The sequence below is a fragment of the Colius striatus genome, chromosome 3 (assembly GCF_028858725.1).
Source record: "Colius striatus isolate bColStr4 chromosome 3, bColStr4.1.hap1, whole genome shotgun sequence".
Classification (NCBI taxonomy): domain Eukaryota; kingdom Metazoa; phylum Chordata; class Aves; order Coliiformes; family Coliidae; genus Colius; species Colius striatus.
In genome coordinates, this window is record NC_084761.1 from 33,311,728 (window position 1) to 33,335,662 (window position 23,935).

Genomic DNA, 23,935 nt, shown 5'->3' on the forward strand with positions numbered 1-23,935 from the left:
CTCATCTTCATAGTTTTGTAACTTCAATGCTGTCTCTTACATGAAAAAGATTCTCTCACTAAGAAGGCAAAGAGGAAGATATATTCTGAGGACCTGAAAACTCGTTAGTCCATTTTCTTAATAAATGGTTTTTACCTTTTACCAAAACCAATCCAGTTTTCTTTGAAATACAAAAGTAGAATCTTAGCCTTTGAGAACTCCAAAACTTCAAAGGAAAAATACTTCACTCCAGAAATCTACCTAAAGCTCAAAATGCCTATTTTCTTGCTTGAAAAAAATCACTTGTGAAATAAGAGAAAATGCGAGAATGAACTGAGACCCCAGAAAATGCATTATTTTTGTAGACAGAGGTACTTTATGAGCTTATTAACAAAATGTATTGCTGCCCAACAAACCCAACTTGATCATAATACGCGTTTGTTATTTTGTGAAGACAAGTTAAAACTAGGTCTGTCCAAAGGAGATCCTTCTATCACTTGACTAGATGTCCAGCAAAATGAATGTATTTCTGTGTTTTAAAGAAATCTATATTACTTTCTGACATGTTACTCTACTCAGCGTTAACACTAAAGTTGCCTAAAGAATCATAAAACTAAAAGGAAAAAGCTAAAGACTGAATAACACTGATATTTAGCAGCATGTAAGACTACCTGATGGTTTTGATAACTGCGAGCCACCTAGAACCATCTGCTGCCATTTGGAACACACCAGTAGGCTGAGATCCAAACTCTAAAGTTGTTGTCAGAAACACTTTGTAAATAAACTTTGAGTGACAAGTTCACTCTGTGTTTAGGAATACAAACCACTAAATAATATAAAATAATGAAACCAGAAGCTAACTCTGCATTTTAAGCTCTTAAAAAACATAACGTTAGATTTCAAAGATCTCACAGATGTGAAGATTCTCAAATAGCTATACTTCTCCAACATCAGCAGGCTGACAAGGATGGTGGACAACCTAGTTGGCATCTTACTGAAAACTGAAGTTTTTCTAGACTTTTCCAAAAATGTAAGATATAATCCCGATTTTGCATTCCCACCGACTGAATTTGCTTTAAAAAGTATTGCTAAGTAAGTGTATACCGTGATCATATGAAACATAAATTAATAGTTATAGAAAAACAAAAATAATAATAATTATTTTTACAATGACTTGTAGCCTTTTGTATTAACCATCTGTTTTACAGCTTGCCAAACATCACATGCATTGCTGAAGGTCCTCTTGCAGCGAAAAGAGGAACATCCAGACACTAAGCCAATACAAATTAGAATTTGTGGTTAAGGATCAAAAACTAAAAAATCAGCCCATGAAAGGTCACTTGGTGAACACCCTGAGGAAGATGAAGAAAGACAACAGATGTCAATAGACACTGTAAAAGTAGTGACCTGAAGAAACTAAAATAGCTGAAATTATGATATGTCTTGCGGCTGTTGAGAAAATATGATAATCACTTTTGAAATGGTGCAACATCTGGGGAATAAATATAGGGTGGAGCTATCCCCCATGCATCCAGCACTGCAATAAAGAATAGCTGCTTGATAACAACTCTGTTGTTACTAAGTCCTTATCCAGCTGCACCTAACCTCCCACTCAGTAACAACAGAGTTGTTTTCAAGCAGCTATTCGTTATTGCAGCACTGGATGCACAGGGGAATAGCTCCCCCAAAATGTGCATAAGTAAGGCAAATAATAATCCTATATTTATTCCCCAAAATTTGCACCATTTCAAAAGTGATTATCATATTCTCTCCTGAACAGTCACAAGATACCATAATTTCAGCAATTTTAGTTTCTTCAGGTCACTACTTTACAGTGTCTATTGACATCTGTTGTCTTTCTTCATCTTCCTCAGGGTGTTCACCAAGTGACCTTTCATAGTCTGGTTCTTTAGTTTTTGATCCTTAACCACAAATTCTAATTTGTATTGGCTTAGTGTCTGATGTTCCTCTTTTCGCTGCAAGAGGACCTTCAGCAATGCACGTGATGTTTGGCAAGCTATAAAACAGATGGTTAATACAAAAGGCTACAAGTCATTGTAATAATAACTATTGTTATTTTATTTTTTCTATAACTATTGATTATGCTTCATTTGATCACAGTATACACTTCTTAAGCAACACTCTCTCATATTACTGATGGTTGCCACAATATTTGTACATACGTGTGTATGTATGCTTCTATTAGAAAAACACGTTTCATTAAATGGAGATCAAGGAAACTGATTTCTTGTTTTCCTTCAATAGGATAACTAATTGTCTAGATGAAGGAAATTGGGTAGTGCTTATTTTCTGGACTTCAATAAAGCCCTTGATACAGTGCCTTTTCAAAAACCAGTAGTCAATTGGAAAGAAATTAGATTAACAGACCGGCTAATCAGGAAACAGTAGGGTTGAAACAATAATGGGAGTTCCTTGAGACTCAGTGGCAGGGTTAATTTTGTTCAGATATTCACTGAACACTATGGCAAAACCTGTGAACATCTTAAAACAAAATTTAAAAGGCAGAATGCATAACAAGTAAAACCACAATGGGATATAGAAAGAGTTCACACATGAAAGATCTGAGTAAGAGAAACATACCATCTTAAGGCGATAGATTTGATCAGTAACACCTAGCACTTCCTCTACAAGCTAGAAGCATGCTAGCCCACAACACATAGCAAAAGGAAGACTTAATCGTATCTTTAATGATCAGGCTGAATATGAGGCTTTTCAGATGTATCAGCGGTACTGTGTACACTTGCTATTCATGTTCAAGAAACAGGATTAAGGATGCTGATTAGAATGGAGAATCAATTTTAGGTAAGAAGATTCAAATAGTTCACATTTAATTAGCATAAGAAAACAGGAGCCAAAAGGAAGTGTGATTCTTTTAAAATGAACACAACTGTGCATTAACATCAAAGGAAGGAGAAGAGCTATTGAAAATAAGGCAGTATTCCACAGACTTTAAACCCAGGGCTGTCAGAAATTAGATAGAGATAAGGGCAATGGATGTCCGTATTTCATGTTCTCACTTACATTTGACACAAAAGGCATTCTTAGCATACACTGATGAAATAGATAAAAGTCACTTCTGGACACTGGATAATACCAAAATCACGTGATTTTAGCATAATTCCCCCTCTTTCAGAAAAAGATGGGTTTTGAACTTGACTGAACACTCTTCTGGGTTTGAATGTAATTGAAAAGTTTGTAAATCCCCTTTGAGCTATACTCCTCTTGAATTCGAGCTATACTCCTCTTGAATTCTTTTGGACACTGCTTGACTGCCTTTATGCTTACGCTGCCCTGAGAGCAATTACCCAGACTGCTATTCTGGATCAGAGATACCCTGGCTACAAAGGCTGGATCATTTTTAACCACCTAACCTGTGTCCATCCGATATTCAGTGGGACAGATTAGTCTGACATGCCTGAAAGAGTACAAGTACTGCCTTTCTAGTAACAGTTGAAGTACTTTTATGCTAATTAGATACATCTGTATAAGCACAGGATCAGTATTTTAGCCTCCACACAATTTTCCTCATTTCTTCTTATTACACTGTTCTTCCTTTCTAATTGCTTTAAATGGTCAGTTAAAAAATATACAACCAAAATCAACAAACAAAAAACCTCTAACAAAAAGCCAAAAACAAACCCCTCAAGAATCTCCACACAAAACCAAACCATCACTCGAGCACCCAGAAATGACTACATATTTAAAAATTCATTAAAAAAAAAGACATATTCACACTGTCATCATACGAGGTTGCTGCATCAGAGTCCCTGTATAATTCTGTTTAGCTTTAAATCTTCATATATTTAGCTTGAAGGCAGCTTTTATGCCCAAAAAAACCTCTGAGAACAGGAATTTAGAAAGGACATACTGACAGAGTGGAATTTTCTTCTATATAGTCTCACTGCTATACTTTATATCCTTTCCAGTGGACCTGTATAACAAAGATTTAGAAGCCAAGATCACAGCCTTCACAGACTTTCTTGTGACTGCAAGAACACGAGTAATTAAGACCTTTTTATATCTCAGTTCAAAATTCTAAATTTCTAAATTCTTTACTAAAATACAAGGGAACAGGTTGAATCCAAATTTACTAACTGTCTTTAATCCTTTCATTTATTAAAATCCTCCTTTGTCACATATTGACTACTACTTTACCTTTTTCAAAATAAAAATCTTCATTCTTTTTTGACTGAAAAGTCATTTAGATTCAGTGCATCAGCTCTCACTGTTCTCAAAGGTGAGTTCAACTTCAATTTTAATATGGTTTTAACCCACTGAACTAAGCAACATAAATCTTTATCCCCTCTAGAAAAGAAAACTAAATGCAGCGCAAATACACAATTTTTACACAGTATAGTAAAAAAGCTCCCAATCTTTTGAACTGTAGAATCCATTTAGAAAATACAGAAGACATCACGTCATTTCTAATTGTGAAATTAGAACCTAATACAGCAACATATTTCTCTCCAGGCATTTAAGACAAAATTAAGTTGTAGTAACCATCTGTGTGTTCAAGTAGAAAGAAAGTTAAACAGAATTTTAGAATGACTGAGATTAAGCACAGGGAAACCTACTCAGTTTCCCAACAGGAATGTGAGGGAAGCTGCATATCACATTAGCAGTATTTTAGAGTTTAGTCCAAAATGTTTCAATGAAAACAGTCTGTTTTGCCAAATTACTACTTCACTGCAGTTACAGCAGCTTTTTATTTCCCTGAAATTAAATAATCTTGATGCCATATTGTTGATTGTCTATTATCCTGCCAGACACAGGTTTTCCAGGTTCTATATTCTAAAAGTGCTCCTTCCTTATCTTCAGTCCTCACAGCATTTGTCTCACTGTACCCAAAGCTGGTACAAAATCAAATCATTAAAACCTGGATTCCTTCCTCTCTCACTTTTTTTTTTTTTCCCCAGAGCCCATCAATCATATAACTGAATTTCTTCAAGTTCATTTGGAAAAATAACCACCAAGACAAGAACTAGATGCTGCGACATTTCTCCCCAGTCTTCCCAAAGATTCCCAAAAAATATGCATCATTGTGTAGGTCAATATATGCTCCACCCCACATCGGTTGTATAAGAGCTGTAATTCATTTTCCCAGTGAAGACAACTGTTAGAAATGGATCTAATGGCCAGGAAGCTGTTCCATCCAGACCACTGGTCAATTAACTCTTGAATAGCTAATTGATCTCCCTCGTGAAAGTTTATGAAGCATATCACTTTTCTGGTGGCACACAGACATCTGTGCTCTAACAGAGATGCTACAGTGGACATTGATCTGGAGAAGTTAGGGTCACAGTTTTCAAATGTATGTAGAACCTGAAAAAGGTGTTGACATTTCTTCAGGTACTTTCTTTAGAAGTGCCTAAGTTGGTACAAGGAGACTTGAAGTACCTCAAGTCTCTAAAAAATGGAAAACAGGAAACCTAACTTGTTTAGAATCCATACAGTAATGCACTGGTATCTTTAGGTGTATATTAATACCTCCAGTCTGAATAACTTTCAAACCTTAAACCTTACCATAATCTTCAGCTACAATAAAAGTTCTAACATGGAGGAAAATTTTAAAAATAGAAATAGTTGTTTGTTTCCTAAAAAGCACCTTAGACAATTCAGTACCATTCCAAGACCTTTCTTTTTCCTTTCCAGTTCAGGATATAATCCATGATTTCATCAATGACTACTACAGCATATGAGCAACAGTCCAGGTAGGTTAGTTGCATTCTCTGTCTGTTAAGGGAATAACTTTTTCACATCAGGAAAATTGCCTTTTTCCCCCCCCCTCACTGAAGTGGTACATCTACACTAAAACACAAGAACAGATCAAGTGACATGACACAGAGCTTGTCACAGATTACATTTATCTAACTCTAAAGGTGAAGAAACACATAAAAATCAACTCCCCCAGTCTTCGGAGCTGCCAACTGAACAAAAAATATTCAATGAAAACCATGCCAAAAGTTCAGTTTTCTTCAAGGGTTACATGTCTTGTGCTTAATAAGATGACCTAACAAGGTAGGACCATGAAACAGAGGCTATCATGAAATATAAAGTCACTAAACTTACTTTAATGCACTTGTCAGAAATCTAGACATTTGCCAGCAGATCAAATAAAGCTTAATAAAATCCATTTGTGAAGTTTTTTTAGCTCTTCTGTCAAGTCTGTAGAGCTGCTGCTCCTGCACTGCCAGCTTCTTGTCATGTTGGTTGCCCAGTGCACTAGGCTAGCAGGGCCTCTACACCACCAGAAGGGTGCTGGGAAACCATAGATAATCAGGTTTGATTCTCTATTGAACTAGCTCTCCAAGTTTCTGGAAATGAAAGATAAGAATTCCAAGAGCAATCAATATAAGCCTATCAAAAGTTGACAGAGAACGTAACCATTTTCATTTAGATCAGCAAGATATCCATCTTTTTTGTTTTTTCTCTTAGCTTTTTTCAATTAATTACCTTTCAGCTCGAAATAAGTGACACACTGCTGATTAAGTATCCTGTTATTTCAGAAAATACTGGATTCAAACATTATTTCTGGAGATATAATTAGGAAAACTTTAATATGCATTTGCTACACAAAAAATTCTTATTAAGAAGACATTTTCAGAGTTAAATTATATCCAGAGTTCAATTTAAACCCTATAAAAATACCAACAGCTCTGCAGGGGCGGAAAATGCTGCTTGTACTAACATACTGCAAATGTCATTTTCCATCATAAAAGCTTCCGTGATTAATATTATCTTTAAGACGGCCAAGAGAATTCAGTTAAACAGAAAGTCATTGCTCATTCTGGAAGCATTTTACTTTAATGCATCCTTGCTCACTATGAGGACTTACTCCCAAAACAGAAGTCAGTTCCCTGTGTTCCATCTACGTTCTTGATTCAAATTGCTATACCTGCCTGTCGAAGCCTCTCAGTAAGCTATGACTTCAGCTCTTATCTTCAAGAAATGTGTAGTATCGTAATTTCTTAGATAAATGGTTGTTACTACAGATATGAGAATGTGAAAATTTGAAGTTTATATTTCTTTATTTCCATATAGAAACTACACTCACACTGGTCAAGAGAGTTATTTCCCTCAAGCAATGTTGTCATGCAGGTTCACCTTCTGCTAGAGGTGTGACAGCATGCCAAAGACAATGTGTCTTCTAAGAGCATTTCTAAAAATAACAAGCATAGTGCATAAATCTAATTTACTGCTAAGTGGACAGATGTGACTACATCTCTTCAACAGACATTCTAATGGTGTCACCTGCTTTCTATAGTGTAAGCACGTTAACCCATGCTACTGACAGGCTTGTCCAAGCTCTGAAGCTTTTCAAACAGATGGAGCATGAATGGAAAAGTACAATGGCCTTTTTTCCAGATACACCACACACTGAGTAGTTTCTGTGTAGCACTGACACTTTGAGCTCCAGTTAGAGCTTAACTATAAGAAGAAATGTATGTAGAAGCTGAAGGGCCAAGCAGATCACTGATTCGCTGTCTTCCAGCTTACTCCAAAACCATTTCGTTCTTTTCCAGTCAACACATTATATATAAAGACTTATGCAAAAGTAAACACAGAAAACTTGTCACCGGGAGCCACACACAGAGACCGCACACTCGGCAGATTTTGCAATGGTGCTACACACAGGATACACAAGAAAACCACAATTACAGATAACCAACATACATTTATATCTTCAGCATTAAAATATTATGTGCTACCATGAGGCTTTATTTTAAAAATGGGAGGATACACGTGTGGATTTTCTCAGACTAAAAGGGCAGTGACTGTCCTTCCTTGCACAAATATTTTCCAGCCAATAAATTGCTTCAAGTTCATACAGAGTATCAATATATTCTGAACACCTTCACAGAACCTCAGAAGAGAGAAGTGGGAGCACTCAATACGTGCTACAAATAACTCCGTGTTTGAATTAATACCACCAGAGAAATATTGCAATCACACATCACCTCCACTTTCAGATATAACATTAGAGAAAAGGACTGATTAATGGAATCAGTAGAAGTCCAACTCTGGATCGGAAGCTAATCAAATGGAAAAATAAAAGCCCTACTTACTCATTTTTCCTTTCTAAAATAGGAAAAGTTAAGCACAGACGGATAACCTAATCAGTGGTTACAAGGACCATTTAGATTTAGAGATAGAAAAAACACACTAACAAGTAAATAAGTGAAGAAAGACACTTGATATAGTGACCTATATTTTACCTTTTTTATTTAAGCTTTCTGAAGAAACCATACCTCAAAAAGTAGCATCTTCTCCAAAAGACTGCATGATTGTAAACACATGCATACAAGTTCCTCCTGTACATCTAGGGACTGACTAATATATAGTAGACTTTCACTGCTATTTAGAATTTCAGTACAGACCATTTTCATTTCCCTTAGGATTTTATTACTATTGACTCTACAAAGAACACATAGAAAAAAGTCAGAGCACTTAACAGCACACACTGATCCTTTAGACCATGTAGGACAAACTCCAATCTCTTCACCCAGATTATAAAATGAACCACTTAAATCTCTCAGTGATCTGGAAATTGGGACGAGGGAGAATAGATCAAAACAGAAAAACCTAAGTCCTCTTCTAAAAATGCATTTAAAAATCTTAATGTAAATACATGCACCTTCCAGAAGTTCAGCCTTCTCTCTTGTAAGTTCTGTTATTGCTTAGCTAGTAACCTATATTCCAGGCTGCAAGCAGCACTTCACCTTCAGACTCTCTGCCAGCCCAAGCTCTGGAAAATTATGCCACGTGAAAGTTTTGACTCACCCAGTCAGCTAGACTTGGCAAGTTTATAGTCCCATCAGCCCAAGGATCTTAATAGAAGCAGTATCTTTCCTCCTAAAAGCATCTCTCTCAACCAAAACAAAACAAAACAAAACTAAAAAAAATCGTATCTATAAGGTGAACCTTCTTAGACCTTTATTTCAAACACTTAAAGGCTGCTTTGTCTAATATCATCTTTTAAAACAGGTTTCATTTCATGGAAGACAAGAAAATAAATTAAGTTCAGAAATTTGAGTCAAAACCAAATGTTTCCCCAAAACCACTGTATTCTTCAGGAAGGTGAGGTTTTACTAAATACAAATGTTTTTACAGTATCAGCATAGGCTAATTTGGGAGAAAGTGTTTATCTGCTTAAAAGAAGTACTACTAATATCATAATACTATTACCTTAATTTATTAGTAACTTAAATTTTTATCTCTTTGAAAAAAGCAAGTTAAATATTTCACTGAAAAATTAAGAGCCTATAATAAAGCATTATAGGCCCATTCTCATAGTTTGAAGTACTAAATCTGAACAAGCCATAAATAAATCAAACAAATGAGATACCACTAATAAAATTCAGTAAAGTTACTTGAAAGTACTATTTTGGTGTAGACAAGCAAACTACATACCATTCAGTATTCTCTGAATGTGACCTTTTTTAAAAACATAGTAAGAAATACACTTGCATATCTCACCATATTGCACTTGCTAGTAATACCAGTATAGACTGGCTGCATTTTTCAAGGAAAATAAAACATACACTTAGAGTGCCAGCTACTAACATAGCTTGTTAGTTGAATGTTTATAGAGGCTAAAACTGAAATTGTTCCCCCTCCACAACTTTCATATTCAGTATCACGCACAAAATAAACCACTACAATTTACTATATTCAATGTTATATTAGCAACCATGGAAGCAAATGACAGTAACACCACTGCTTGATCTTTGGCATAGAAAACAAGAGTGTGAAGGTGCAGTGTAATTACATGAACTCTGGATTAGCAAAGCAACTGTAGGGAAATATATGGTCTCCATTTTACCCGGGCTTTGTACTTCTATCACACAACCTTTTAGTCTTTGTATTATTCATATTTTAGCCAATTCTGAATTTTGCACTACAAATTCCACAGAATTGATGGTTATTTCTCCAGTAACTCCTTCCATGGCCTTACATGTGTCACTACTCTTTACAACAGCTAATATCAAAGGAATTAGCACTTGAAGCTCACTTCAGAGATCCCACCCTGTTTGAATGCATACAAACGAATCCAGCCCTAATGGTAAGAACACTTGAGACAGAAAGCAGTGAGCTACTTAAGTTCCCAATGAAAAGCTTAAGAAGTTTGGCCACATTTTCTATTTCAATCTCTCCTGCCTCTGCATATGAGTCCCTCCCCTCCCTCTGATATCTTCTTCCTGTCATGTCCCTAATAATCTTTTTGCCTGGCCAGCTGCTTCCCATCTTCCACCTATCACCTGCTCAAATTAAATTTCAGCAGACCTGAAACAGAACAGTCAAACAAATGACTTGAGTGTGTTGAGTGTGTCATCCATAATATCAATGATAGGACTCTCTTGCTATTCATCATTATTAGACTGGTACTCTAGAATGCATCTAAAAATGAGACCCCAAGATTGCTCCCAGTATCTACCTCTCAATACACACTTTGTGTTGGAATGTTGGTCTGACATTCACCTCATCTATTCTCACAGGTTTCCAGGGCCAGATATCAGTAGAGGACGAGAGGATGTTACTGCAAAGCATATCTGCTCCACAGTCGAAGAGGCTGCCTCAGAAGCTCATTCTCAATGTTTTTTTTTATTTCTAGGTAAAATTCTTGCACTCTGGTCACTTAGTGGGGAAAACGGTAAAAAAAAATCCCACACATTTACACACACACAGACCACATAGTAAGGTTGACGGTGCACTGGAACAATCTGACTAGGGAGGTTGTGGAGTTTCCTTCTCTGGAGGCTTTCAAAACCTACCTGGATGCATTTTTTGTGTGACTCGATCAAGGTGAACCTGCTTTAGCAGGAGGCTGGACTAGATGATCGCTAGAGGTCCCTTTCTGTGATTCTATATGCTTATCTTTATCGTCTCTCAATTACAATTCATAATACATAAAGCCATCTGAGAATACATTTGGTTTTCTTTATAAAATAAAGCTTTGCTTTTATCTCTAATAATTAAGGCTATGCAATTTGTTTCAAACCTAGTATTTTTCTCCAATCCCTAAACCCATATTAAACTAGTTGCAAATGCTATATAAAGTATCTATTACATCTGATTTCTGATGGTACAATCTCAGTTGTGGAAAGAGTCAAGCAGGCAAAATACAAAGCAACTGGTCTTAAACAGCCATGACCTACAATGCTGAAATATCCACATCAGAACCTATCAATTCCATTTTCGCTAGATATGAAGTATCATGCTATGCAGATTAACTTACAGCATCTCAATAAACTGCTATACATGGCAGCCACTCAGTAAAGAAGCAAAGAATTTATTACTTCTTCTATGTGTAATAAATCAAACACATCAGCAATTATAATCTAATCAAAAGGAGTGTCTAAGCTATAACGATATCAAAAGATTCACTATGATTGCATCACAGACGCAAATGTAGTAAACACTAATTTCATGACAATGTCTTTTAAAAAGGAGACTGAAAATCCAGAATATTTTATGCTACTTTAATTGTTCAGTTACTTCATGTAAATAACCTCAGTTTCCAGTAATTCTAGGAACAGCTTCATCCAAGAGTTTTTGAAACATTATGGAGTTTTAATGCAAATAGTCAAGAGGCTTTTTGTCATCTTCCTATCACACATACTGCTGATTATGATGTTTCACATGCCTAAAAGTAGACTTGGAAACTTTAAGCCCTTTGGTCCTCTCTACAGGAACTTGCTCTTGGGGTCAGTAAGCTCCAACCTGAGGAACATTCTAAGAAAGGAACAGAGGAAAGCAATCCACCACTACAAAATACTCCATCTCAGGGATAGTTCTAAATCAAGACCATTTTATGCACCAGGAGAAGATTGCTAACAGGATGTCTTAATGACAATGAAACTGGACACTAATCTCAGAGGGTATTGTACATGCACAGAAAAAGTTGGGAAATCTCTTAATGGAACACCATGTATATACCTATATTTTAATCCATACTCAAGGATAGTCTTTCTTCTGTCATATTCAAGCCTGAAATCCATTTGGGCACAGTTAATTACCCAGAAACTTCCTTGTCATAGGGTTGATGCTATTTCAGAATAGGGTGGCAATAATTGGGCAGTAACTGTCCAGAGCTTCCACATTCAGAGATAATTTCTAGAGCAAGAGCCCTGCAATTACTTCTTTTTGAAAAGCTGCCAAGCTATTCCCCAGGAACAGTGGCAGTGAGAATCTATAGCTATAACAAATCAAGGACCTCCATGCTCAATTTCACTAAGGCAGCTGCGTGTCAAAATCCAAGCCTTCCAAGCATCTCAAGACATACTGACTGCTGACTTCTACAAGTAAATCTCACTTGTCCCACAGCACAGATTTTCTGTCGGGAAGCAGACCATCCTGTCTGAAGCAATCACAGCAGAGAAATTATTTTCTTCTAACCCAAACTTAAGAATCTGAATTTTAAGACAAGATGGTTCACAGTGCAGATGCTGTTACAATCAAAGGAATTAACATAGTCTTACTGTACAACCAAATATTTGAGCAATGTAGACAATTACATGTAACAGTGAAACCCACAGAGTGGCATGACTTCAGTCTGTCAGAAATTACTGTCATATCAAGTCAGATCGATGCAATACATATACTCAAAACATTTTCCTTTTATCTCACAAGAATACATACACTAGAATAGATGCAAACGTACTACTCCTTGATGCTTATAACAACACATGTGCTTGCTGACTTGTTGACAGAAAGCATTTCACCAATTTCTCTCCAGTGACAGCCTTCTGAATTTCACTTAAAAGATGGCTCAGGTGTAAGCTTTGCAGTCCAAATCTGATCAAGTAGTTTTTGGTAATTGGTATCTTTGGTTTTGCTCTAAACAAAGCTATCTTGGTAACTCTACGAACTATTACAACAGTTATGTTGGTAACATGGTGTGCTTTACTGAAATATGCTGAAGCCTGTAAAGAAAGTTGTTGAAGAAAAACAAAACTGGAGGAAAGAATTACAAATAAAATAGAAAGCCATAGTTCTCCCTACTCTGAATCGGAGAAAAGAGGGGGAAAAAAAAAAGAAATCTTGTAATGTGGTTATGATAATTGTAACTTGAGCTTTTCCACTTCACATTAGTGAGAGTGCATATATGACAAAGAATTTAAGGGTAAGAAAACTGCAAGAATAAAGATGACAGCTGCACGGTACTATAAAAAGTCTTCAACTATTCTTGCTTTAAACAAAAAACACGACTGTAATAAAAAGAGATCCAGGGGGAGGGGAAAATTTCATCAAAATCTCAGCACTCCAGAATCATGGTCAACAGGACAAAACAATGAAGAGATCAAAACAAAATCCTCATTTCTGGCATGAAGAAAGCCATGCATGAAGAATTTCAGCCACGTGGAAATTTGTTTCTGTAATATACTGCATAAGGATTACATAAAGAGGTTTTGATTACTGTAAAATTCAATGATACATGCATTTCCAATGGTAGTGGAATTCCTAAGTGATTACACAAGCCCTTCATGTTTATTCATCAAATATTTAAAGTAATACAAAACATTTAACTAGTTTACTCTGAGAACAATTTACTATGCTCTTATAACAAAAACTTGCTCAAAGTCTCCCATTATATTCAATACATGTGATTCTAATTTGATGTTTAAATAGAATTACTTGCTCAGTTTTACTTCATAAGTACAAAATTTCAAATCTGAACATTTACTGATACAAGCATATCTGAAACTTTAAAGAACACTTCTTAGACACGCATGGTAGAGGGAGAAAAATACATTCTAATAAATTCAATTTGTTCTGTTTTCAATTTTCCAGAATATACATCCCAAAACTTTGAAAGAAAAATCTGCTTACAAACAGGTTTTAAGTGCCTGCTTACATAAAACAAATCAAGAGCAGACTTACCACTGCTCCACATATGTTTATTTTCATCCTTTCAATCCTTAGTGCATCTAAATATATTGATTATTACACAGAAATATTTTTTGCCACCGAAGGACTAGAGTGTAAATATACTGTACTTCTATTTTATACCAGTATTTGTAAGTGCCTTTATATGAAAGGAGATGTTTGGGAATATAAGAACAGATATGTTTGATTTTCAAGATGTTAAAAATTAAGATAATAAACTTTTGAAAGAAAAAATAATTCTAGAAAGTCACTGAATTATTTTCCGTTGGTACTGAAATATGCTTTGAGGAAAAATGGAGATGCCTTAGTGAAGGTTAAAAGGCAAAAGCTACTCTATAAACTGTTACTTCATCCTCATTAATGCATAATTTGGCTGCAAGTAAAGAAGGAGGCATAAACAATTTTTCCTGCAGTGTGATGACAATTACTTGTAACAGAAAGAGTATTCTAAAGCCTTTTTTGATAGAAGCACAGAAAACGTGATAAATAGAAATAGTTTACAGCTGTGATTTTTCAGTTTAATGTATTCCTTTAAATTTATAAGTGCTTCTACAACAACAGGAGAGGCATTAATTTGGGGAATTATTTTCCAGGTAAAGAACTACCAAATATCATTTCAATAGATAAAAATGGAACTTTCGATACTGGAAAAAAGGCATCATCTTAAGTCTCTCACTTTTTTTCACCTGCAGGAAGTGCAGGTGAAACTTCAAATTGACTATAGGTAAACATGTCAACTGTTATGTGTCTAATCACTTTAAGTAGCTATAGCTAAATGCAAACACATCACTATTTTCTTGAATGTCAGTTATCCTTTTGTACATTTTACAATTTTTGCTAGTGTGATGGGAGTAACTGATTATTCACCTGAAAAAAAAGAAGATAATCACCAATGAGAACAGATATATCTCATCCTTTAGAGTCAGTCAAACTTTTCCATGTTGCTGCAGTTAGCACAAGGAAATCCTTCATGCTTGCAGTGCCTGGGCTGCCCGTGAGTACTGCAGTACCCAGCCTGCCAGGGGCACCAGCCACTTCTCCTGAGGAGCTGCTTCTCCAGAATCTTGTCCGGTGGATGCCTGAGTCAAAGGCACCAGGAGGGAAAGCAGATCAACACTCTGAAAGGACAGAAGCATTTTCTTTGATCTGAGGACATGTTTTTACAGCTAGGTTGCTCCATACTGACTGAAGAAACATTGTGCCATGCTCTCCTTCCCTTATTCACTGCAGTGTACACGTTTCAGAGGAAAACATCCTGACTTCCTATACTAGCTAGGCACATGCCCCTTGAAGCCTAAAAGTTGTAGTTAGAAACATGGCAACACAATAACCACTTTGGATTTGTTTGGCTGTTCTGATGTGCTCTGTGCTGGTCTAGTGAGGGATGGAGCAATGAAAGATATCTATGAATATACGCATACAAATATAGTCATGGAAGTACTCAAGGAAGCTTTTTGGAGAGTGCTACAGAGATTGGAATGATCATGCCTATGTTACTGAAATTCTTATCTAGTTAAAATAAAATCTACATGAAAATATTATCACTTTCTATTTGTTTCCCTTATTTCTAAGCAATTTCCAAGACAATGCTTTACATTTTGACAGATTACATATGGTCTCATCACTACGAAGTTTTACAGCAGTTTTCCAAAAAGTCAGCTCATGGAGCCAACATTTGCCTGATGTGAGGCAGCGGTAGCATTTAATTGACAAAACAGGCAGAAAAGGAAAGAAAAATGGAAAATTAATGAGCAGTAGATTACAACTTTCCCTCAAGATATAGCAATAGGGAGGAGTTTGACTCAGGGAAAAAAAAATACTAAAATGGTAGGAGAAAAAGTAGGAAGAAAAGTAGGATGCTTTCAAAGAGACAGAGGTTTCTACACAGCAAATCCTTCCATTGAATTTTCAAGGGCTAGGTACAAAGAGCAGTAAGGCTACAAATGGACTTTAAGTCTCTACCTGTAACTTTCCTGGTCTTGACACTTATCCTCAACTCTTTTACAGACACACTAAGATATATGAAACCTTATTATACCTTCAGACACTTCAAAGAAAGATTTTATTTCAATATAAACTCAAACGAAAGTCAGCAGTTTGAGTCTCCCTTTACATATTCTGGCTTTTAAAAAATACTGAGAAACGTTGACAATAGTGCTTTAGGTAGATTCCATATGCATGAGCCCATAAGAATTAAAAATATTCCTCCTCCCTCCAGTACCTTCAATAATGGCGTTTAGTAAGGATATATAGTTTGATGCAAAAGGAGAATGAAATCTATTATCAAGCACATATTTGTGAAAACAATTCCATGATTTTGGAAAGGAATCTGACTATCTAAAGCTTTATTACATGAATTTCTGTAGGTATGACTGCAGCACTGTACAGTACCACTCTATTAAGAGGAATGAGATAATAAGAGTTTCTAATTTAAGGCAATATTTCTCAGCAAATCCTGCAGAGATGACAGTGAACAGAACTGAAAAAAGGAAGAATTTGAAGTGCTTTTTCTTTAAACAAAGTAGAGTGCTTGCAATATCTCTTCAAGTTTTAAGGAAAAGAAAAAGCTTTAGTAGTTTTAGTGTTCACAAGAGCTAGGGACTAAGAGCACTCAGGTGCAGGGAGAGTACAGATAGGTGACGTGCAAGCTTTCACATTTACCTCTGCTAATGCATTTCACGTACTGCTCTGCAGTCATCCTAATGCTCAAGTCGTGGCCCTCTTCAGCAGAGATGCCAAGCCACACTCAGCTGTGCTGGTGGTACAGATCGATACCCATGAGGGAACACACAATGCTGTCACTTCAGATTGGGCTTCACAACTGAACTCAAAACACCTCTTTTGTGATAGACAGTTTTCATTTCCCACTTGCCCCAATGTGATTGAATTTTAACAGAGATACTTGCAGAATCAAGAAACACACAAAGAAAAACCCTTTGCAAATTCTCACTCACAGCTAGCTTAACAGAGGACGCAAATCTCAACATTAAAAGACATGTGATAATACAAAATCATTACTTTGCAACATACATTCCTATCCCCCAAACTGCACTTCCATCCCTACTACTCTTAAAATTATCAAACTGATCTAATTTTATTTTCAGTGAGCAAGAGAAAATTTGGGAAGTAACAAATACAAAACTGGACTGTAGAACATGTAATATTTGAACTGCCTTGTATACATATGTTGATTATTTCTATCTCAATATCACACGCAAATTCCAGTAATTATATTCATTTAAAGGAGATTACATCTACCTGATCAGCTTTAGGATAAAGGGTAAAAATACCTGTTAAATCTCTAACTCTAGTTTGTATATGAAGTCTCTACTTTTGAAGCTTCTTCTCAAGCTTCCTGGTTTATATCTCCTCCTAAAAATAAGGTGAATCTGTGAAGGGATGATGTAGAGTCCAGATACAGAAAACTGTCAGCAGATACAGAATGTTGCTCCTGTCCTCAGCTTCCAGCACTTTTCCATGCACAGATCAAAAGAATGCAGCCTGACTCATTGCACATCACACCATAACATTACAACAGTGTTTGCCTCAAGATCCTGTTACATTAAAACAAACACAATCCCATCATGCAAGATGCAAACATTTTCAAATCCACTTTACAGATAGAAGAGTCAATGCAGGAAGAATTTAAGCTGTAGGTGCGGCTGCATTAAAAAAACACAAATTTATCTATTCTGTATTTTCTGAGGGTCTGTCACGTGGTAGCAGTACCTGATTTCTGCTAAGTCTTTTCCAAGAGAACAAATCTGGCTTCAGCTTCAAAACTTACCAGATCAATCTGGGCAAACCTGCATCCCTATAGGAAGGATGAAAACAGCTTGCCAGTGCAAAAGTGGTACAGAAGTAATATTCTGATGGCATATGAGGCTCTAATTCCCATTTTCTTGAACAATGACTTGTAGAACAGGTGCAGCCCCAGCACTATGACAAAAAGCAACTATCTCAAATTTTGAAGACAGTGCAGCTCAAGACAGTGAAACACGTTTGCTTAAGGCAATATGGGGAGAAAATCTTTGTGACGTAGAAACAGATGTCACTGTACATTTTTCAGAATATGGTATTACCCACTGCTTTGTATGCATGCCTTCACTAGATATATTTAAATTGTATTTCATAATCACACTCTAATTTCTTTATTGCAACCATATCAAAGTCAAATAGGAATAATGTAGTCTTTATTAAAAGTTTATATTTACATGACAACTTACAGTAACCACTCACCCTGACTTAGGAAGACTAGCCAAAACAAAAAAAAAAAAGTGTTTCATTATATTAAAAAGCCTCAATTACAGAAAGCCTGACACAGCCAAGATACAATTACGATCAATGACAGAGATGCATAAAAAGTGGAAAGTGCAGTGAATGTGATACCAGCTGAACAGTACTTCAATATAATTAAACTGCACTTCTTATATAATGCAAGTTAAATGACAGGCAAGAGTGAAGTTAACTATCTGCTTTCTGGTACATGAAGGATAGCATTGCAAGGTTATTTTAAAATCTTTTTTTCAGAAGAGCAGCACAAGTAGTATGTCAGTAGTGTGAAAAAAAATTCTCTTGAGTGTCTCATTGGGGAGCACCCCCTTTCACTTCAGTGTTGACCTATGTGCACAAACCAAGTAATACTCTTTTTTTTTTTTTTGTATCATAGTAAAACTCCTGTAAGTGTGAAAATGAGACCTAATTCCCTCATATAAACAAAAGCAAGTTTAGACAAAGAACAAGAGAATGCTTTACCCTGCTAGATACTCACTGCCCTTTCCCCACTTTCTCTACAATCTGCTATTTGTGACAATAAAATCCTGCTGAGTTTGTTTAATGCATGGAATTAATTTCCTTTAGTTTTATTTCAATTACAAGAGAAATAAGAAAAAAAAAAAAGTACACATTTGTGATGAAGGATATTAGCTACTTTGAACTGATTAATTGAAGTAACCAGGACTACTATACCTCTAATTCTGTGGGAATTCTTATTACTGTAGCTTTTTGCCCGATTTCTGCAAATTATTTTGCAGACAGTTCCAAGGTTTATTCTGACACAAATGCTCATTTGTTTGAGATGGTGACAGGTCTGGAAGCACAGCCAAGAGGAGTAGAGTATACCTAACAGCCTTGGATTCCCCTCTACTCCCAAGTGGATTACCTGGCAGTTTGGAGGAATGGTGGGGCCATAACTTGTGGCAGCAGTTTTTGAAGAACAAGAAAGCCAGCTTTATTGTATCATCGATAGTGGGAACTGTGAAGCCACAGCACTTGGGACAGACTGCCACAAGGATACATCCCACTTCTTGTGTCATAAAGCAAGAGTATTCAAGTCTGTGAAACTGCAGCTATGCTGGTAATGGTATCAAGCTATAGCTCGTTTAAATCTGATTTTCATGAATCCATATACACCTATAGACTCAAAAAAGTCAATTGATATTCCAATTATAGGAAAGAAAGTCAAACTTTTAGTTTTATTGTTACTGATATTCCAGGATGTAAACAGAAATCCAAATATTGCCACAAATGAAATCACAACCTGGATGGCCCAGAGTCATTCACACAAGGCTGCAGCCTACCTTGAAATCTTACTGCTTCTTTCATTTCTTCTTGCCTATATCCAGTATTACAACCAATGATTATTAAAAACAGCTAAATGTATGTAAACCTGAGATGGGAGATTCCCCTAGAGAAAGGTACCATAAACTACAGATCTAGAATGTTTTACATCCTAACTACCTAACTGTTGTTATGTAACTACAAACCACATAACTACATGACAAAAGAGAAAGTTACTCTCTCGTGACTTACAAGCTGCGTTAATGAGATCTCTAGTCCTGTACTATAATTGTAAGGAGCAGTCATAAAGAGTTTTAAGAATATAAATTTATTCTAATTTATATAAATTTCATAAAAACATATCAAATTATATTCATTCTCTAGGCTAAATCTCTTCCTATAAATGACATAGTACAGAGGTCTGCAACTAGAAGAGTATTAGCACAGGGATGGCTCCATGAATCAAGACCACTTATTTTCACTTACAAATAAGATATTATTTTCCATTCTCTGCCAGTCACAACAGAAACTGGAAGGGAAGGGATGAAGTATAAACTCCTTTTACTCAATGCCTTTATCTGTCCACGGGTGACAGATCTATGGAGTAAACAGCAGATTCCATCTTAAGCCCCTGCAGTCTAAACCATAACCGACAATTATACATACATATTGTGAGAATGTGCATACATATCCTTTCCCTGGTTAATCTTCCACAGAAAAAAATACCTTCATCTATAAACTGAAACAAATCCAGATACCGTGTCTAAAATATTCCACATATTCCCATTAAGAGCACAGTAGGAAGATAAATGCAACCTGTTTACTCATAAAGGTGCAAAATTTAAACACATCAACTATTTTCTACTTGAATAAAATAGAAGTTCTCTAAACATTTAACTTTATTTCTGTAAGCAGTTCAAAGACACTCTTAAGTTGTAAATTATGCCCTTAATTTCCATTTTATGGGTAATGAATGCATATGAAGTCATGACATGAGCTTGCAAGGTCTTTATTCATACTGTGGGACAATTACAAATACATAAAAAGCAACTGAGCCAATTAAATATAGGTGTCAAGGGCCATTTTTGATGCCCAAGAGAAAACTATCAGCTGAACTCCAGCTGCAACAGAATAAAGTCACGGATCTCCCAAGAGATCTTCTATGGTATCTTCTACTACGTCAGGCTGTCTTAGATCACCTGGAGCACATAAAATGGCTCTCAAGGTCTAGATTTGGCAGTTAAATCACTCATATAGTCCCATTGACCTCCATATATAATTTCAAGTAACTGTTTCTCGGTGTTACAAGTTGATAGCGAAACCAAAAATGTCCAACACTGGAACCCAAAATGATTTGCATTTACCAGTGACACAGAAAATCTTGGACCCCTACAAATCAGCAACAACAACAGCCACAGGAAATCTGCAGGTATCACCATAACATAAATTCAAAAAAAGGATTATTATCATTGTCAAACCTCCATATTATTCAGGTTTGGGCATGTCAGTAAAATATTTATCAGAAAAATATTTCTGAAAAATGATTCACAGCAGTGTTCTCGGCCTATTCCATATGTTCTCTGCCATCAAAAAGAACATAAGAATAAGCTTTTAACTGCCAAGAATAGCTGCGGTAATTCATGCAACCAATTTAACAATAGCAAAGGGGCCATCCTAAGTGCATGGATCTCTGTTCTTTAATATAGCAACAAAAAGTGAAGACATTTTTGCTATAATAGAAGAGCAAAACCAATTCTACATAATCTATTTCCCAAAGTTGAAAACTTGATAAAAAGAGATAGAGAACAAGATGGTGAGAAACTTAATCCTCAGTAAGATTTACGCAAAAAACAAAGCAAAGCACTTACTGTGTCTTGAGATTTATCTTTGACATCATAAACTGTTAGTTTTATTTTAGTCTCCTCATAGATGGGGTATTCCGGTGGGAAAGTCACACCAGTCAAAAACAGTGGATCTCTTGTGCCCTGTGTAACATAAGTAAACACTCGGTAAGGTAACAGCTGTGCAATGCATAGAACACCATTATGGATGTACAGAAACTGTGGGCTCTTTAAAAGAGGACAGCTCTCTACAGCAGAGAGATTTGAACAGCTAAGTATTATTCAATCAATAAGAAAACCTGACAATTTCAAATCAAACTTTTGTCAGGAAAGTTTGAAAAACTTTCTTCCAAGTTTTCTAACTCCAAAATCTATTGAGTGCTTCTGAAATAGAGCCCAGCAAGATGCCTTTAAACAGCTTAGCCAGAAGGTGTCAGTACATGGAACACGGTCTGTAATAAACAATCCCTTTCTTTCTCCCACAATACTTTCTGAAAGTACTGCAATTTCATCTCAATTTAAATGAACTAAAGATGTAACTTAAAAACAAAATAGATATCTTCATTAAGTCACAATAAAATGGCTGTAGTTGCGGAGTAAGATGACATTCCCATGCTTTTTAACATTATGATTGCATCTAGAAGCTGTACCAGAAGTAACAACATCATAACTTACACAAACAATTAAATGAAACATATAAAAAGTTGTTTGCAATTTCTTAATGTTTAATTACACTTAATATGCAAAGATTACCAGGCTAGTATGCTTAAACTTTTATTAAATAAAATAAAGGATTTGATGTGATAAATGCAATTTCCCTTGAAGGAAAAAAAACCTGCCCTGTGCTCCTGCCTTCCCCTGCCTCAAACCTTGACTATGAAGCTGAGAGCCTCAACACAACAAATTCAGAGACTTATTCAGATCTAGGACATAGTGACAGGAAATGAATCAACTTCCATTAAAACATTAAAAATTATCTATTCCATCTTCTGCACAACATCATTCCAGACAGTCTGCAATGAACCATCCTGATAAGATACAAGATACTTGAATTAAGCCATTGCAGGGTGGCTGACGGATGAAACCATAATTTAATTAGTAGTTAGTTGAAACTGATCACACAAAGAGCTCATGAAATATTCTCATTGTATTTAAGAGTTAAAACAAGCCTTAGGCATAATCATGTATGTGTGTTTACAATGAGACTTGTCTGTTCTTAATGAGTCTCTCCAATAAGTTAAGTAAGTTACACCTACATTGCCTGCTCACACTTAATTTTCTCTATGAGCCATTTTTGCTGTTTCTGATGCTGATGCTACCAGGACAAAGTGAAGACTAGCAAAACAGCCTCAGACAGCATTTGCTGTTATATGTGATGCAACTTACTAATTATTTTATATAAAGTCATAGACATTACATAGACTGACTCTTTTCCCTAATTATAGAAGCAGGCTAGTATTTTTCAAATTGCAGAAGTGTCAATTTTGCAATGGAAAAGTAGATCAAGAAACAGAGCACGGAATACACCTATGTTCTATAATTTAGAAATACTTTACAAACTCACTGTACTCTTAATCTAGTTTTGCTTTGCACTGTCTTAACCTTTCATAAGAGCAACTGTTTCATTCTAGACCTATGTCTGGAGAACCGGCGCATTCTCTATGTCTCCTACTTGGAACAACAGAGCTTTCATGAAAAGCCAAGTTCACTTCTAACTGTTTATCCTGATTGAATGCCAAGAAATACAGAACACTCTTAGGTATGCTCTACTAACTGCCAGAGTGTGCATGCCTTACCTAAGACTATGCACTAACTTGTTTTATTTCTCATTCACGTTCTAAAGAAGAAATGAACAATTCATTTATCGACATGTTAGTCGAATAAGAAAGACTCTCACCTCCACGATTTCAGTGCTTGAATATCTCGTCAAAATGTGCTCTGCTGGATGGACCACTGAGACTTGTATAAATGTATTCAGCTTCCGATCACGTGTAGCAGCCACTAGATCCTTGCATGCTGGAAACAGTACAAAACAAAAATAAAATACTCAAAAGAAAAGACTGAGAAAACGCTGTCACAGGCACAGGACAAAGCAGACTATGCTTCGGCTCCAGATGAAATCTCTAGAGACAAGCCGATTTAACAGAGGAAGTCCCTTGGAAGTAACTTACAGAAATAGGAAGTCACATGCTGCAGAACTGAACTGAGATTTTGTTTCCACTAAAAATACTTGCAGCTTCTGCAAAGCTCCCTGCCAGAGGCTCATCAGCTCTGGTATATGAATGTGTGTGCGCAAACGCACATGCTTACACACGCTGCAATAGTAGGTAATTTTACATAAGCACTCATTTAATTGGCCACGAAATCTCTTAGCAGCCTAATCTGATCATCTCTTTTCTGACAGTTTTCATAGCACATGATCATTTTAAACACATTCTAAATCAGTTAAACACTATCAGGGATTAGATTAGTTCAAATAATCTGATACTACATTATAAACTTTTTAGTAGAATTAATCATTGAGTTAAAACCTACATTCTTAAAAGCAGACAGCAAAACAACCAATTCTTTTGTCAGTGACTGCCACATAAAAGAAAGGAATAATTGTATTCTGGCTATCTAACATTATTATTAAAACTCATTCTACC

At 36.0% G+C, this 23,935-nt stretch overlaps 1 protein-coding gene across 4 annotated transcripts in view; it reads right to left on the reverse strand.

The window, feature by feature from the left end:
- The window catches only part of INPP4B (inositol polyphosphate-4-phosphatase type II B), a 344,498-nt gene that overhangs the window by 169,384 nt on the left and 151,179 nt on the right, over positions 1–23,935 (reverse strand). For all 4 annotated transcript variants that reach the window (XM_061992339.1, XM_061992338.1, XM_061992341.1 and 1 more), the window contains 2 exons: positions 23,185–23,303; positions 21,315–21,431 (listed from right to left, as the gene is read on the reverse strand). In XM_061992339.1, the coding sequence (XP_061848323.1) occupies positions 21,315–21,431; positions 23,185–23,303 (236 nt within the window). The remainder of the gene's footprint in view (positions 1–21,314; positions 21,432–23,184; positions 23,304–23,935) is intronic.